Genomic DNA, 17458 nt, shown 5'->3' on the forward strand with positions numbered 1-17458 from the left:
TAAAACATTTGTCGTGCTTGACAATCCTAAGAATATTTGTTGATTTTTAAATACTGCATATGCAAATTCAAAGAAAAATAACTTAACTCAGAAGTTATAAGTTTTAAGCCCCTTTAAGCTCTTTCTACACACCCATGCCGAAAACAACACGTATACGAATGTTTTGAGGGATCCGCTCGCTGTGCGCCTCGTCTACCTGTTGCCAACTAAACTTTTTGTCCGTGCGGGCTGGAAAAAGTGAGTTAAGAGCCGCTCGCGACCAACTCTGGAGCGCAGTTTGGTTGAGTTTGTCGAGCGGTGAGGTTGATCGGCGGTCGGCATCGCAGTCGCAGTTGCAGCTCGAGCTTGAAGTGTCCAGCGATAAACCCGTCGTCGCGCTGTCGGTACGTGGAGCAAAATCAACCGAGCTGAGCTGTGCTGAACTGAGCACTCGCCAGTTGATCGTGCGGAACCCCATTGAAGCCAGCCAGCATTCGGATATTACACAAAACGACTGAAAATTGTATACAAAAAACAGACGCTTTCTGTTGTATTTTCTGTTGGTGCTGCTGTTTTTGTGTAAACATCAAATAAAAGTTTTAAATCCAAGTGTGTAAAGTGTAACGAAATCGAAGGGAGTCCCTTTAATGCTGGATAAAATGCCATGCTCATGTGATCCAACCCGACCACCAGCTCGCACCATTAGATACACGTATCCAATGGGTTCAGTATCTGTATCTGTATCTATATCTGTGTATCTGAAATCGTAAGCGCGTCGCACGCCAGCGCGTGTCTCCAGCTTTAAATGGCCTAGGCGGCTCCGTAAACTAAGCTTCCAGCTCCCAACTGGTCAAGTTTACTTTTATTTATGCTTTATTCGCCCGATCCGCTTAGGTGTTCATTCGGCATTCTATTGACTGAATGTGCGGCCAAGCCGAATTCGGATGCAATTTTTCAATTGAACAAGCTTAATGAGTGAAGAGCAATTAGAAAGATATATACGTGCATACATTCTCAACAGAAATAACTATAAATAGCGGAGTAATGAAGTAATTGATTACGCTGGGTTGTATAATCCCCGCACGGATGATTAGTGAAATGTATTTGAAAAATTGGCGAATAAATTCAAGTTTTGAGTAATCATATGTGCCAGTAATAAATCAATTTAAATAAAAATTTTTTACAGCCTTCTACAAAAGTATCAATTGTGATAAAATTTAATACGTTAACAAACACGTTAATTTTTTCTGAACAGTGCTGTTTAAATCGCTTCAACAATACTTAATCACTTTATGGTGAGCGCTAACAATGCTAACAGAAATCGTCTTCATGCCTAGATATATCTGCTTTATTGTGTGCTAATGAGGCCCGAAAACTCCCACCTTTCAAGTGGTTAATTCTGAGAACGACTCCCGCCGGAAAAAGTGCAAGTAGCAGGCGAATTGGAGAGCCATCGCCATTGACTCATTAGGTAAACAAATTGCTGGGCAAATACATACGTCAGAGGAAAGTGAAATTTATTCGGTCCCAATTCGTCACAAATCAAAGTCGGATTTTTGTGTGGCCAACTCCATATCGCGTATACGCAGTGTGCTTTTCTAGAAGCTGCAACCACCCATATCTGGCTGTCAGGTTGTTTGCTCTGATAATATATTACCACAGCGGTGGACAGTTGAGATTAAATCTCTTGGTAGGGTCAATGACTACTATTTGTCCTAAAAGAACATGTAGATTGCAAAACTTTCAGCCGTCAGCTAGTATAAATAACTAATCTGGGAAGCACGACTATCTTTAATTGTTGATTCAACAGCAAAACAATTGGGAAATTCTCGGTTAGCCAGTAGTAGTGGGTGGGTGGTTTCTCTAGCCGTGTAATCAAAAACCATCGTGACTTAACTTGGCCTAGACCCCCGTTTGCAACCGGTTGGCTCTTACATTCCTGAAGATCACCTTCTGTGTTTGTTAACGAAATTAACGCGCTAAAGTGAAAATTGCCGGAGTCCCCCTGAACCTGGAATCTGTACAACTCTAAGCCCCATATAGAACCCGTTCTGTGGTGCCCGTCTGGTTATGGCTTATGCAAATATTTGCAACTTCGACTAGCGATAAGGAGCAAATACAACAGGTTTCAAATCTTCGCATTTGCAGGCCCAGGTTGAAAACGCTTTTTCAAAAATCTGTGCTCGCCAATCGTTCGATTAATCAAAATCGCGTCGGAGAAACGCAACATAAACGGAATTAATCAAGACTTCCAAATCAACAGAAAACGGGAAACGATAAAGACTCGTGGCGCTGACGGCGCAAATTAGGCACCCGCAAAAATACAGAGAAACTGCCGAATTTTTGCCCAACCCAAGGTTTTCTGACGAAAAAAAAGAAGTAAAAAAAAAATAACAAGCAAAAATCCCAACATCAAGTCGTCCAGATACCTTTGCCATTGAGGAGAGTCCACAGTTTTGGGGAAATCCTGGCAACAAAATGATCTTTAAGTACTCTAAAAAATAAAAAGCCCAAAAGGGAATCCATAATAATTGTGTGTACAAGGTGATTGTAATAAAGTGAAGTACAGAAAAACAAAAAAAAACCTTATACAATGTAGTAAATACACTGTGAAATTGTGAAAAAGTCAAAAATGACCATAACTCTGTTCTCAGTTTTAAACGCCGCATTTCACCTGAACTGAAAGTGCATAGCCAATTTAATTTACAATAAATACAAAATAACAAAATGGAAAACAGCAGCAACAACAACAACACCACAGAAAACCTTTCGATACGTGCCGGAATTTAAGCTGAGCTTTTTAGCCCTCCAGTATTATTTGCATGGATTGCATGTGTCTTGCTCTTTACAGTTTTACTGGGCGCATGAGACCGCCCACCTTTCGGGATACAGTAAAGCTTCAGAAAAATAAACTTTAAAACCATAAATATGGAAAAAATTTGTATATTTTATGGAAGTTATTTTAACAAATTGTAGATTTTTTAACTTAAATGCAATGCAGTGTATTGCTTATTAAGCATTGTCATCCTAAAATTTGCAACATTTTAAATTAAAAATAGGAGTTTTAGTATCTCCATCCATTTATCTTTGTACACATATCAATTAGTAAGGTTTTATTTCTTTTTGATAATTTTTAGGAGAAGCCTAAAAACCTGAGGCTCAGAGAGAGCGAGAAAGAGAGTGTGTCGCACCCTAAGCGGCGGGGGTGTGAGTGAGAGAGGAAAAGCAGCCGACGGCGACGCTAAATTCAATGACGCGACAACAAAAACAATTAACAAAATTCGCGTACGAAATCGAAAAGCAACTACAATTCGGCCTTCTCCATATTGGCAGCGGCCTAGCGCCGGCAAAAACAATAACAAAAGCCAAGTGTTTGTGATTAAGTCAACAAAGTAAGATCAGCAAAATAAAAAAAAAACCAAGACGAAGGAGGAACGTCTGTGAGCAATGACGATCTCCTATGCTGGTGAAGTGCCAAATGGAAGCAGTTTCGGCTGCTTCTGGAAAATCCTTTGGAAGTGAGTATTATCTATTAGAACCTTATATTTATTCTTAAAATTATGTATTTGATTTTGATAATAAAACTACCAAGTTATTTAAATATATTTGCACAATATTTGTTTCCAAACCTTATGAAATTCAAAACAATATATTCTCTGTGTGGTGTGCAGACTATCTGGGTCACCACCCATCAACAAGAGTTACCGATTCCGGGGATTTTTCCGCATTACTCATGCACCTGTTCGAGTGTTTACCATCGCAATTAACATCCCATGCTCCAAGCCTCTCTATTCAGACCCCATATTGACAGCTCCCCCGGCAACATCTGGTTTCGGGTTATTTTTTGTTTTTAGAGTGTGTTTATTTTTAACCCCAGTTCGCTTTAATTGTTTCCCAAGTGCAGTCACTCGTAACTGGGCAGTTAGAATAGCAATTCCAGTTCCAGTTACTGTTGCACAGTTCCAGTTTTTGCCATTCAAACCAGAAAGAGGAACAAATTGGTAGCTATAACAGCGAAGCTCCGAAGCTCCCAAGTTGATAAGGCACACATTCTGTAATGGATTCACTAATTGAAAACTTATGCAAGATGATTTTATGACAGTAAATTTAAAAATTACTTAAGCCATATCGCTTTCAACGATAACCTCGCGTTCCAGAAGTTATAGTTACTTTTGACTTAACAAACTTGAGCAAAGGTTAATGCCACACAAACCCACATTTTTAGCAGAAGCAGGCGAGCAAAACCTTGATCAAAACAAACAGAACAAAGACCCCACCTGAATAGTACCAGTTTCAAAGTGGTTATGGCTATCATTATACATGTATTTTTTTTATAATGTATCAAATCACACTTCTGCACATTAGAATTCATTGGAACTGACATGCAAGATTGGAATACCCCCATAAAAAAATCTTGCAAAACTGGCACGAACAAATAATCAGAAATGCGGTGATCAACCAAGAGAGGGAAATGATTAAATGTCTGAATGAGGAAATCATTTTTCAATAAAACAAAACCAGTTAGTTACAGTTCAAAGACGCTAGAATTAATGTATTCATACAATACTAACTTAAAAATACCTAATTAAGATCCCTTACCCTTTTAATAGATGGCGCGGCAGCGTTTACAAATTGATCTGGCGCGAATTAATTGCGTATCTGTGCTTATACTATACCATAAATGTTATATTCAGATTTGGCCTGACGGAAAGTCAGCAGAAGTAAGTATAAGACAATTCTTTTTAAAAACTCAAAAATAATCTTCTTTATTTCTTGATAGCCTTTTTAAGAAAATCCGCCTGTACTTTGGGCAGCAGGGTGAAAGTATACCAATGTCCTTCGTGCTGGCCTTCTATGTAAATCTGGTTGTGAAACGTTGGTGGGAACAGTATCGTCTTTTGCCCTGGCCAGATACGTTGGCCCTCTTTATAAGTGCTGCCATTCCCAACTCAAATGGCGGTGTAAATGTAAGGAAACGTATTTGAATATGATTGAACACCCGCTTAAACCCCTTTACTATTTGTATATTCAGAACGAAACGGGTCGCCTAATGCGTCGTAATATCATGCGCTATATGGTTCTGGCCTATGTGATCACCCTGCAGCGAATTTCCTTGCGAGTGAAACGTCGCTTTCCCACTACCCAGCATCTCGTGGATGCGGGTCTGATGCACGAGTCCGAGATGAAAATCTTCGAGGCTCTGAATCAGAAGAGTCCCATGTCCAAATACTGGATGCCTCTGGTCTGGGCCACCAACATCATCAATCGAGCCAGAAAGGATGGCTTAATTGCCTCGGATCATATAGTTCAAACCATTTTGGTGGAGCTATCCGATATACGTAGACGTTTGGGTGGCCTTATTGGCTACGATACGGTCTGTGTTCCTTTGGTCTACACTCAGGTGAGTTTTACAAATACTTATAAGATATAAAATTATCAAATAATATTAAAAAAAATATTTATTTCTTCTTTCTGGACAATCAATTATCTTAAAAGGAAAATTTAACTATATAATTAATTATATCTTTACTTTTTTAGGTGGTTACCCTGGTGCTGTACACCTATTTCATAGCTGCCCTTTTGGGCCGACAAATGTTGCCCAATGTACTGGATAGAAACGGCCGAGAAGATCCGGATTTGTATTTCCCCCTCTTCACGGTACTGCAGGTAAATCATCTACCCGTATAATTCAATTACAATTTCCTCGCTTGATTTAAGACGGGTTAGAAGTAATCTTAATTTGCACGTTCCGCCTTATTTACCATAAATCAGAGTCAAATTTGCACGTCTCGACGTTTTGTTAAAGTTTAAAAACTTGTTGCGGTTTTTGTTATTCGCAATTGTTTTTGCGAATTTTTTTTTTTTTACGCCGAACAGAGTGGTCGAATGTAATGGCTATACCTTGTTAGCGATACGCCGCACTGATGCTCCATATATAATATACTATATAGCGGCTATATCATGATATGGCCAGTTACAACTGTTGTGCTGACTGTTTTCCGTTTTGGTTTCTGCGGTTCTCCGCTGGGGACAGATTTCAAGTGCCTTATGTAAACGATTCGCGGTCACGTTCCACGTAATATTATAAATTGGCATTTTGCCGGGCTCTGGTCTGGTCTGGTTTGTGTTTCGCCGAGATATAAATCTGTGACAAGTGTTTAGCTATCATTATTAACTGTTAATGTCCATACCGTATAATTTGAAGCCACAAAAAAGTGAATGGAATTGCGAAGCTTTCCCAGTCGTGCCTTCAACTTATTCCCAAGTTCTGCTGAAATTGTCTCTGTCTCTTTATTCATGATGTAATTACCCGATCCTATCGCTTTCAATTAATCTTTGCAGTTTGTTTTCTACGTGGGCTGGCTGAAAGTGGCCGAGGTGCTAATCAATCCCTTTGGCGAAGATGACGATGATATCGAGCTTAACTGGCTGATTGACCGGCACATCAAGGTGAGTAATTCGCACAATCTTTACGTAATTCGTCGTGGCACATTGGCTTCACTCCATTAAACATATTTACTTAGCAGTGGCAGTAATTCCTGCGGTCTACACGTTAATAAAACAATCATTTTTCGTTAGAGATATGCGAAAAATTCCCCTTTTAAATTTTACCAAAAACCTGTATAACTTCCAATTAATTTTATTTAGCATAGAGAAGATAAACTCACTAATTTTTAAACTGAATTAAGAACAATGATCGGAACAGATGCTTTTCGACTGGCAAAACTTAAACACAGAACTTCCCAGAGTTTAACTCAAACCTTGAGCTGCAAACATCCGCGAGATACTTATATCTGGTCAGGGGGTATTATCCATAATTATAACTTCATAGGTTTCCAAGTATTATGACTGCTAAAATCTGAATTCGCTAATTGGGTTAGCGTGCTGGCTAAGTAAAGATTTTTTAGCTCTTAAAGCGATAATCGCTTGAGTCAGCCACTTCTTGGATTGTTGCTGAAAGGAAAAGAACATGTCTGTCTGAGTGCCACGTGCTAAAAATAACAGGCATAGCCCAACAAAAGACTCGGGGAGCAAATAATGTTTTCTGCAAAGCGAACTGTAACGTGCCCTGAACTAAAGCCACAAAATAATTTTTGACTTAAAAAACAATGTAGTCTCATAATAAGATAAGATACTTGGAAATCTTTATTAAATTGTGATTTGGTATTCGTTAATAACAAACATTTGAAGAGCACTTTAAATTTAGGGGTAATATAAATTGAAATAATTGCATATAATGAATACCTTACTTATTTATGTTTACCTCAATGATAGTTTAGAACTTGCAAATGTAGCACAAAATTAATCTTTTTTAATAACTAAGAATAAATATGAACAAATTTATAAAGCTAGAATTTCCTGGTTAAAAAATCAAAACTAAGAGTATTCGTGTAAATAGAGTCAATTCGATTCGGCTATATCCCTTCTGCCGCTGATGCTGATTGAAGTTTTGGACTTGGGCTTTGAGCTCGAAGTTTCTGTGTGTTAGGAGAGCGTTTTGCATGTGTGCATTGTGTGTGTTTGTATCTCTGTTTGGGGCCCGCCGTCGCTTGCAATTATTTACAAAAGTTAGCAGCAGCAGCAGCAGCAAAAGTAAATTGAAAACAGGTTTTTGTTCAAAAAATGAGAAAAGCGAAAAAAAATACGAACTGAAAACATTGAAACCTCTTTTGTAGAGCTTTATCATTGACTGTTTTCGAGTGTGTGTTTTTTGATTTTATGGTCACCGCTGGGTTTGCTCGATTTCGGAAATGCATCCCCAGTGGTTGAGCACACAAATGCCTGCTTTAAGCCCGGTTATCAGCGGGGGTTAATGCCAACACCTCGGCCAGCTTTTTGTGGCCCATTTCAACTGCACTCCACACGACCAGACGTGACTCTTGGCTCACTCGCACGTAAATGGCAAATTGAAAACAGAGCGCGGCAAAATGATTAACCAAATTAGTATTTTTTATACTCTTATTTATTATTACTTCTGTTTCTTCTTGTTATTTTCTTTTTTTTGTATTATTTTTTTTGCAATTTTCTGTTGTGGGCTGAGCGCTAGCTTTGTTATGGAATAATTAAAAACTTGTAAACAATTTCACTTTTTGTTTCGATGTGGGACAGTAGCCACGGCTCAACTGCTGTGACGTAATTAGGTTTAGTGCCTCCTCCTCGAAATACCCCAGAAATCGCAAATGGCGAACACGTTCCGATTTTGAACAGCCCTCGACTGATCCACTTTTGATAACTCGCTTTCAGGCTGCCTACATGATCGTCGACGAGATGCACGAGGAGCACCCCGAGTTGCTGCGGGATCAGTACTGGGAGTGCGTGGTGCCCAAGGATCTGCCCTACACGGTGGCCTCCGAGCATTACAGGAAGGACGAGCCCAAAGGATCCGCCGAGAAGTACAAGGTGAAGAAAGAGGACGCCATGTACGCCAACATAATGCCAGGCGGCGGCAAGCGGATGCTCAGCGACGATGTCTACGCGGATTATGTGAGTATATATTTCCTAAAAACATTAATAGCATTAAAATATGGGTGTAACTCCAGGTGCAATAAGTAATATGTTCCACTAAATATGCCATTAATTTATAACCACTGAAAGCTACAGTTTTATTATTTGCCCACTGTTAAAGTTTTAAGAGGATTTCCCTTTAAGTGGTGGTGATTTATGGAACATAATTTTAAGTTAAAGCCTATATAATATTCAGCTGTTTCAAGCGGTAATGTTATGGGCATTTTTATTGAGGATCTGTCATAACTTTGAGCTGAGTTTGAGTATTTTTAGCTGATTCATGTTTCTCACCTAGTATTTGGAATAATGTAATGGCATTTTAGTAAAACTGAATTTTTCAATAATTAAAATATTTTTTTTAACAGGAAAGCGTGGACACTCCAATGGTGGAGCGACGGAAGAATAATTGGCTGGTAAGGCAGCTGTCTCGAATGGGTTCGATGAGGAGCCAGTCGACGGCCTACTCCTCCGGGGGAATGCCTTTCAACCGGAATCGCTTGAATTCCGTGTACTCTAGTCCCGAGTCTGGCTTGCCACTGACCATCCTGCAGCAGCAGCAACTGCAGCAGGCGCAACAGCAACAGCAGGCTGGATCGCAGCCAAATAAATCGAGTCTTTATGGCAAGTTTGTGCACCGCAAGTCGCTCAGAGCGCAACGTCAACTTATCAAGCAAAGTGAGCATATTTCAAAAATATTTAGATGGTAATGTTTATAAAATAATAGTTATTCCTTTAAAAAATCATTTACCTTTTATCAAAAACCCCCAAAAGTATGCTTCTCAAATTGATTATTTCTCTAATACAGACTCCAAACTCAACGGCTTGAATGTGAATGTGGCCAAGACCAGACCGCGGATTCCCACACCCGAAGTCACCAAGGATGGCAGCACGAATCCAGGTGAGTGAGATGCACAAATCCTGCACGAAACCCCGCAACTTACTGAACAACTCGCACCACTTCCGTGTAGCCACCAGCTCGGTCCTAATGGCACCACATCAGCTGAGCACCACCAGCGCACCACCGGGCATGTACCCCTCCTCCTACGCACCCGACACCCTTCTGCACCAGGAGAGCGGCCAGGTGCTGGGCACTCTGCTGCTCTCGCCCATCAAAGAGATGGATAGCTCATCGTCCAATAACACTCTGATTCCAGGACACCCGGCCACCGCCGCCCTGGCAGCCAGCATGAAGGAAGGATTCGCGCCGAGCAGTAAGTTGAAATATTCATCTTATCATATTATTGAAGATAATAAATCTTTATCAAGTCTAAAATAATTAATTACATTAAAATAATATCCTTATAACAATTGAGATATGATTGAGATATAGATATAAAGATTCATTGGGTAATTTTTAAAAATATTTACACTATATTTAAATTATATAAAAAGCCTTTAAATAACTTAATGTTATTAAATGATTTATAGTAATTACCTGATATTAAAATAATTTTCTTTAAATTTTCTAGCTATACCTGCTGCCACGAACATTACCACACTGTCGTTCCCGTTCAGTGTGACCAGCACCGGCGGAGAAACCGTTCCCACAGGAACCCTGAGCATCCTTCCCATCACGGCCAACGCCCAGTTGCCCACGATTACCACAACGGCCAGTGGCTACGATCCCAACGATGTGATCACCACGATACCGGTGTCCTTGTCGATTCAGCGATCGCCGTCGGCACTTTCGATTGTGGAACTGACAGGAACCGATGTCCAGGATGGCTACAGCAATGGTTCCAGCAATGGAAACGGTGGCTTAACCACCACCGCTCTGCTCTCCGTTAAACCTCTAACTGGAACCGCAAACATTTCGCGCAACAACAGTTTCAACTTGAGCCTTAATCTGCAGGATCCGCAACAGCGATCCTCGATGAGGTCAGCAGGACCCGTGGATACGGTGGACACCTCGGCCACGATGCCAATGCCTCCGAGGAGCGGAGGTCTAGATGCGGGAGGAGCTGCAGGATCATCGGCACCTTCGACTCTGGCGAAACACAAGCCGGAACAAAAAACCGGAGAGGTGTACGTGTGACATTAATATCACCAGGATTGTTTTAGATTCGTTTGAAAATCGAGCCACGTAATTAGCTTTAAGGCCCAAGGATTTGTGCCACCCGGAACCACTAAAATGATATTATGAGTAGCCTAAAAAGTTTGATTGGTTCAAGGACAACATTCGATTTGCTCCTTGAAAGTTTGTAGTCACTTTTTATAGAAAATCATGCAGCAGATCAGGATGTCTTTTTATATTTTTATTATAAATATAAATGTATAAATACCATTAAATAAGCAATATTTTATCACTCTAATATTCTGAAATCATAATCTACATAAAGGCAATATCAGACGCCTTAGTTTTTACCAAATAAGTTCAGCTCAACAAAATTCTAGTAAATGCAAAGAGTGTATTATCAATCAATTGTAACTGTATAGATTATTGTATATAATTAGCCTACTTAATAGTAAATTGACTTATTGTTTTGGCACTTGCCATATTAGTTAAGCGTTTGAATCTTTGCATAACTTTATGAAGAATCTCTATCTCGTGTAGGCAGTGTAAATACTTGTAAACCAACACAGTATGTGATATGCGATTGTTATCCAGCTAGATTTTGTATCTTTACAAGTACAGATAAGTTTGTATTCTGTTATTATAATGCCCTGCATGTGAATGCAGGAAATCTATGCAGTTGTGCCCTTTGTACAGACGAGGAGGCAACTTCTTGTAGTTATACTTTGAAATAAAATAAATTTTTAACTAATGTAATTTTGGTCTTTATTAAATTCGGTATAAGAGACACTGAAGAGTTGATGATGACGTTTTCCACTCTTTCTCTGGTCAATTGGGACTCTTTGAACCTACCCCAAGAGAAAGATCAATTAGAATTTGAACCCAACGGTGCGATATATGTACGTGGCAAATTTAAATGGACGCTCATGGAAGATGGGCAGTCAGTTGCGCTTGGGCGCTCAAGCGGTAACGATCTGCGGACTATAATCATCATCATCGATCGAGAAGAAGTGCGAATAATTAAAGGACAAATCCAAAAGTGTCAATAAAAAGGTGAATATCTCACGGTGAAGATCTAGTGAAGCAAACAGACTTCATTCTGCAGACAAACAACCTAAAAACTGCAACTTGCCAAGGAATGTGTCCAATAATATATATTCTATTACTCGTTAACCCCGCGGGTCAATGAGAACTATGTGGCCAAAGAAACAAACTTGCATGCGGACGCAAAGTGTTGCTTAATTGAATTAACCTTTTGTCTCGTCTGGTTCGAATTTGTGCCGGGCTTGAGTGAAGAAATCTTGACCACGGATCGATGGCCCATTGAATAATATAGTCCATTTAATTGTCATTCCGTCACCGTAGACTGTCCATCATCATGGAGCGCGATGAGGCGTCCACCTCGACGAGTGAGGGCAAATCCCTGGAGGAGGCGCCCATTGCGGAGGGTCTGGAGCCCACGGAGCCCATCAGCTTTTTGAAACTCTTCCGATTCTCCACGTATGGGGAGATCTCCTGGCTCTTCTTTGGTTTTATAATGTGCTGCATTAAGGCCTTAACCCTGCCCGCCGTGGTCATCATTTACAGCGAATTTACGTCCATGTTGGTGGATCGAGCCATGCAGTTTGGCACCAGCTCAAAGGTCCACGCCTTGCCACTTTTCGGAGGAGGTAAAACACTGTAAGTGAGTTATTTAAGTGAATAAAATATATTTAAAATAAATACATTTAGATTTAATCAAATTTAGGTATTAAAAGCATTCAATACTTCCTTTTCATTACTCATATGCAGTGGTGGCTTTACTTTTATTCATTCCAATACTCATTCTAAACTTAATTTAAATACATTCTGGTTTCCAGCACAAATGCCACTCGGGAAGCTAACAGCGAAGCCTTATATGATGATTCCATATCATATGGCATTCTCCTGACCATCGCTTCAGTGATTATGTTTATCTCTGGAGTTTTCTCTGTGGATGTTTTCAATATGGTGGCCTTGCGTCAGGTCACAAGGATGCGAATAAAGCTCTTCACTTCTGTAATGCGACAGGATATTGGTTGGCATGATCTGGCCAACAAGCAAAACTTTACCCAGAGCATGGTGGAGTAAGTAGTTTATCAATCCATATTCCTTATTTATTTTCTTAACAATTATAACTTTCCCAGCGATGTGGAAAAGATTCGTGATGGCATCTCAGAAAAAGTTGGTCACTTTGTTTACCTGGTTGTGGGCTTCATTATAACCGTGGCCATTTCATTTGGTTATGGTTGGAAACTCACCTTGGCAGTGAGTTCATATATACCTCTGGTCATACTGGTCAATTACTATGTGGCTAAGGTGAGAAATGATTAAAATAAATAAATTAAAAATTATAATTATTCCATTGAAGTATTAATCGATACCTAATGTAAGGTTCTTTCTGAGATTATAAAAAATGTTCCTTTATGTTTTATTTTTAGTTCCAAGGCAAGTTAACTTCCCGGGAACAGGAATCCTATGCAGGAGCTGGTAATTTGGCGGAGGAAATTCTGAGTGCCATTCGCACTGTAGTCTCGTTTGGGGGAGAAAAATCAGAGGTTCAGCGCTACGAGAATTTCTTGGTTCCAGCTCGAAAGGCCAGTCAGTGGAAAGGAGCCTTTTCCGGACTCAGTGATGCTGTTCTAAAGTCTATGTTGTATTTATCCTGCGCTGGAGCCTTTTGGTATGGAGTAAATCTGATTATTGACGATCGAGATTTGGAAGATAAGGAGTATACACCTGCCATTCTGATGATTGTAAGATACATAAACTTTATGAATGCAAATAACTTAATTTTCTTTATTTTTTCAAGGCTTTCTTTGGCATTATTGTTGGTGCTGATAACATAGCCAGAACTGCACCCTTCCTAGAATCATTTGCCACCGCCCGAGGTTGTGCCACCAACCTGTTCAAGGTCATCGATTTGACCTCCAAGATCGATCCTCTTTCTACAGATGGCAAGCTCTTAAACTACGGCCTTCGTGGTGATGTGGAGTTCCAGGATGTCTTCTTCCGATATCCTTCTCGTCCGGAGATTATAGTTCATAGGGGTTTAAACATCAAGATTAGAGCGGGTCAAACAGTCGCCTTGGTTGGTTCTTCGGGCTGTGGAAAGTCCACCTGCGTCCAGTTGCTGCAGAGATTCTACGATCCTGTTTTTGGTTCCGTGCTCCTAGATGATTTAGACATTAGAAAGTACAACATCCAATGGCTAAGATCGAATATTGCTGTCGTGGGTCAGGAACCAGTGCTGTTTTTGGGAACTATAGGTAAATTATATTTAAAAGTTTTGTTACGATCATTAAAAATAACCCTTTTTTGACAGCCCAAAACATTAGCTATGGTAAACCAGGATCTTCACAGAAGGAAATCGAGGCTGCTGCCACTCAGGCTGGAGCCCATGAATTTATCACCAATTTGCCAGAGGTTAGATACTAAGATTTAAAAGATTAAAAACCCCAAAAACCTAATTGAAAATATTGAATTTTTAGAGCTACCGCAGTATGATTGGAGAACGGGGCTCCCAACTCTCCGGAGGACAAAAGCAACGTATTGCTATAGCTCGAGCCCTAATTCAGAACCCCAAGATTCTTCTGCTGGATGAGGCCACTTCTGCACTGGATTACCAATCTGAGAAACAGGTTCAACAGGCCTTGGATTTGGCCAGTAAAGGTCGCACAACCATTGTGGTTTCCCATAGACTGTCAGCCATTCGTGGTGCAGATAAGATTGTCTTTATCCATGATGGCAAAGTTTTGGAGGAGGGTTCGCATGACGATCTAATGGCTCTTGAAGGTGCCTACTACAACATGGTTCGTGCGGGTGATATAAACATGCCCGATGAGGTGGAGAAGGAGGAAACCATCGAGGAAACCAAAAGTAAACTTCTTAATGATTAAAATGCTTTCTTTAAATATCATAATATAATATATATCTCTTCAGGAAAAAGCCTGGCTCTATATGAAAAATCCTTCGAGACCAGTCCCCTCAATTTTGAGAAAGGCCAGAAAAACAGCGTTCAGTTTGAGGAGCCCATTGTTAAAGCCCTCGTAAAGGACACCAATGCCAAGGTTGCTGAGGCTCCCGCCGAGAAACCGAACTTCTTCCACACCTTCTCCAGGATTCTGAAACTGGCCAGACCAGAATGGTGTTACCTCATCCTCGGAACTGTTAGCGCAGTGGCAGTGGGTTGTTTATATCCGGCTTTCGCGATCATCTTTGGTGAATTCTATGCAGCTCTAGCTGAAAAGGATCCCAAGGATGCCTTGAGTCGCACAGCAGTACTTTCCTGGGCCTGTTTGGGCCTGGCCTTCCTGACTGGATTGGTCTGCTTCATGCAGACCTACTTGTTCAACTATGCCGGCATTTGGCTGACCACCAGAATGCGATCCATGACTTTTAAGGCCATGTTGAGTCAGGAAGTTGGCTGGTTCGACGATGAGAACAACTCGGTGGGAGCTTTATCCGCTCGATTGTCCGGCGAGGCAGTTGGTGTCCAAGGAGCCATTGGATTTCCCCTGAGTGGAATGATCCAGGCCATATCCAACTTTATTTCCAGTGTCAGCGTTGCCATGTACTACAACTGGAAGTTGGCCCTGTTGTGTTTGGCCAACTGCCCCATTATTGTGGGATCTGTTATTCTGGAAGCTAAGTGGGTGGTCCCTTTATTGGTATATTTTCCATATAATAAATCTACTTATTGTTTCAGAATGATGTCCACTGCAATTGTGCGAGAGAAGCAGGTGATTGAGGAAGCCTGTCGCATTGCCACTGAATCTATATCCAACATTCGCACTGTTGCCGGTTTGAGAAGGGAGGCGGATGTCATCAGGGAGTACACTGAGGAAATTCAGAGGGTGGAGGTGCTCATCCGCCAAAAGCTGAGATGGCGAGGAGTCCTTAACTCCACCATGCAGGCATCTGCATTTTTCGCTTATGCAGTGGCTCTCTGCTATGGAGGTGTTTTGGTCTCCGAGGGTCAACTGCCCTTCCAGGATATTATCAAGTAGGGATATCGTAATTAAGTAACTTACTATTCAAGTCTTTGATGATCTTTTATTCTAGGGTCTCGGAAACATTGCTGTATGGCTCCATGATGCTAGCCCAATCCTTGGCCTTCACCCCCGCCTTCTCCGGCGCCCTGATCGCGGGTCATCGCCTCTTTCAAATTCTGGATCGTAAACCCAAGATTCACTCACCCATGGGAACTATTAAAAATACTCTAGCCAAGCAATTAAATCTTTTCGAGGGCGTACGCTATCGCGGTATCGAATTCCGATACCCCACACGACCCGATGCCAAGATTCTCAATGGTTTGGACTTGGAGGTTCTCAAGGGTCAAACGGTGGCCTTGGTGGGTCATTCCGGGTGTGGAAAGTCCACGTGCGTACAGTTGCTGCAGCGCTTCTACGATCCCGATGAGGGCACCATAGTAAGTCATTTAAATGGAATTTTTATTGCCATTTATTAAATTTAAATTGTTTTTACCCAGCACATCGATCACGATGACATCCAGCATGACCTAACGCTCGAGGGAGTTAGAACCAAATTGGGGATCGTCTCTCAGGAACCCACTCTTTTCGAACGATCGATCGCGGAGAATATAGCTTATGGCGACAATCGTCGATCGGTTCCCATGACGGAGATTATTGCAGCAGCCAAGAGTGCGAATGCCCATAGTTTTATTATCTCCTTGCCGAATGGCTATGAAACTCGAATGGGAGCCAGAGGAACTCAGTTGTCCGGTGGACAAAAGCAGAGAATAGCCATTGCCAGGGCACTGGTGAGGAATCCCAAGATCCTCCTCCTCGACGAGGCCACCTCAGCACTGGATTTGCAGAGCGAACAGTTGGTCCAACAGGCCTTGGATTCCGCCTGCTCAGGAAGGACCTGTATTGTCATAGCCCATCGTCTGTCCACCGTCCAAAATGCGGATGTCATCTGTGTGGTTCAAAACGGGGAAGTGGTGGAGCAGGGCAACCACATGCAGCTGATTTCCCAGGGCGGCATCTACGCCAAGTTGCACAAGACCCAAAGGGATCATTGAAAACTATCTAAACTATTTTGTAACTATCACCGAAAACCAAAATACAGGTGTCACCAAAAACTAAATAAACTTTTACACTACTTTTTATCCATAAACAAGATTTTTATTCATTTATAATGGGAGATAGGTTATCCCAATGAGTTGCACAATTGTCATAACATTATGAAATTTGTTTAAGGAATTCGTAATTATTAGATCCACCTCAAAACTTATCTGACTGATAAGAGAGCAATCTTTGTGGCATGTCTATAACAACGTCTGCCGCCCACACGACCGCTGCTAATATTCATTGTCAATGGCATACAAACTTGAATTTGCGTATCAGTTAAAAGATAACAGCTCTCAATTCAACAGCTAAGATCATAAGTTTAAACGGTGCGGAATGCATAATTTGCGTATTTGGCTGACCCATTTCCGCGATGGATGGATCCACACCTTGTTGGGGGGAAAAGATGCCCACCGAATTTCAACCAGTCATCGTGAGCCTTGAGTAAAATCAATTCAATTGATATTAATAAAAGACGATAACGGGCTTCTCGACGAAAGTCCCCACCGATGCCTGTCTATTTGAACTTTAATAGAAACCGAATTTGTTGAAAACTGGCGGCACACTCGACAGAACCGCCAGTCGCTTTCTGCAGTCGCAACGGAACAGACGCGCCGCCACACTTCGCTCCGGACAGCATCGAAAAATAAAAAAAAAAAAAAAACATATATAAATAAAAAGCAACGATTTTGTGAAAGCGCGGAATGCAAAACAATTAAGCTAAAGACGATCGCAGGCGGATCAGCCTCATCGGCAGTGCAATCTCCGGAGAGGGAGTTAATTAGCCAGAGAAAAGAACCCATTCGAGATCCATCGCGTGGATTGCCATCATTGCAAGTGAACTGCGGGC

At 41.2% G+C, this 17458-nt stretch overlaps 2 protein-coding genes across 4 annotated transcripts; both read left to right on the forward strand.

The window, feature by feature from the left end:
- Positions 1–281: 281 nt before the first annotated feature.
- On the forward strand, positions 282–11254 carry LOC108093196 (bestrophin-2). 3 transcript variants are annotated; one of them, XM_017193158.2, is made up of 12 exons: positions 282–502; positions 3117–3497; positions 4590–4700; positions 4760–4946; positions 5012–5380; positions 5518–5646; positions 6322–6429; positions 8224–8463; positions 8850–9159; positions 9290–9382; positions 9453–9695; positions 9954–11254. In XM_017193158.2, the coding sequence occupies exons 2-12, from the start codon at positions 3427–3429 to the stop codon at positions 10517–10519; spliced, it is 2427 nt and encodes an 808-aa protein (XP_017048647.1). In that variant the 5' UTR covers positions 282–502; positions 3117–3426; the 3' UTR covers positions 10520–11254. The 3 variants fall into 3 exon arrangements, with proteins under 3 accessions (XP_017048647.1, XP_017048646.1, XP_017048648.1); XM_017193157.2 differs by having other exon boundaries at positions 282–383; XM_017193159.2 differs by having other exon boundaries at positions 282–383; positions 9639–9695.
- A 202-nt stretch (positions 11255–11456) lies between these two features.
- Positions 11457–16649, forward strand: LOC108093242 (multidrug resistance protein homolog 65). The gene is made up of 12 exons (XM_017193217.1): positions 11457–11551; positions 11864–12178; positions 12358–12603; positions 12664–12835; positions 12958–13272; positions 13329–13785; positions 13842–13942; positions 14008–14395; positions 14459–15167; positions 15225–15521; positions 15581–15947; positions 16008–16649. Exons 2-12 carry the CDS (start codon positions 11877–11879, stop codon positions 16560–16562), a joined length of 3909 nt encoding a protein of 1302 aa, XP_017048706.1. The 5' UTR covers positions 11457–11551; positions 11864–11876; the 3' UTR covers positions 16563–16649.
- Positions 16650–17458: the final 809 nt, after the last annotated feature.

This window comes from Drosophila ficusphila, unplaced genomic scaffold (assembly GCF_018152265.1).
Source record: "Drosophila ficusphila isolate 14025-0441.05 unplaced genomic scaffold, ASM1815226v1 contig_106, whole genome shotgun sequence".
Lineage (NCBI taxonomy): Eukaryota > Metazoa > Arthropoda > Insecta > Diptera > Drosophilidae > Drosophila > Drosophila ficusphila.

Excerpts from the sequence above, each read along its gene's own strand:
- LOC108093196 (XM_017193158.2), top strand. The coding sequence starts at position 3,427 with ATGACGATCTCCTATGCTGGTGAAGTGCCAAATGGAAGCAGTTTCGGC. Across the intron at positions 9,160-9,289 it reads ACGTCAACTTATCAAGCAAA|ACTCCAAACTCAACGGCTTG; the intron begins GTGAGCATATTT and ends TCTCTAATACAG. Across the intron at positions 9,383-9,452 it reads GGATGGCAGCACGAATCCAG|CCACCAGCTCGGTCCTAATG; the intron begins GTGAGTGAGATG and ends ACTTCCGTGTAG.
- LOC108093242 (XM_017193217.1), top strand. The coding sequence starts at position 11,877 with ATGGAGCGCGATGAGGCGTCCACCTCGACGAGTGAGGGCAAATCCCTG. Across the intron at positions 12,179-12,357 it reads TTCGGAGGAGGTAAAACACT|CACAAATGCCACTCGGGAAG; the intron begins GTAAGTGAGTTA and ends TCTGGTTTCCAG. Across the intron at positions 13,273-13,328 it reads CACCTGCCATTCTGATGATT|GCTTTCTTTGGCATTATTGT; the intron begins GTAAGATACATA and ends TATTTTTTCAAG.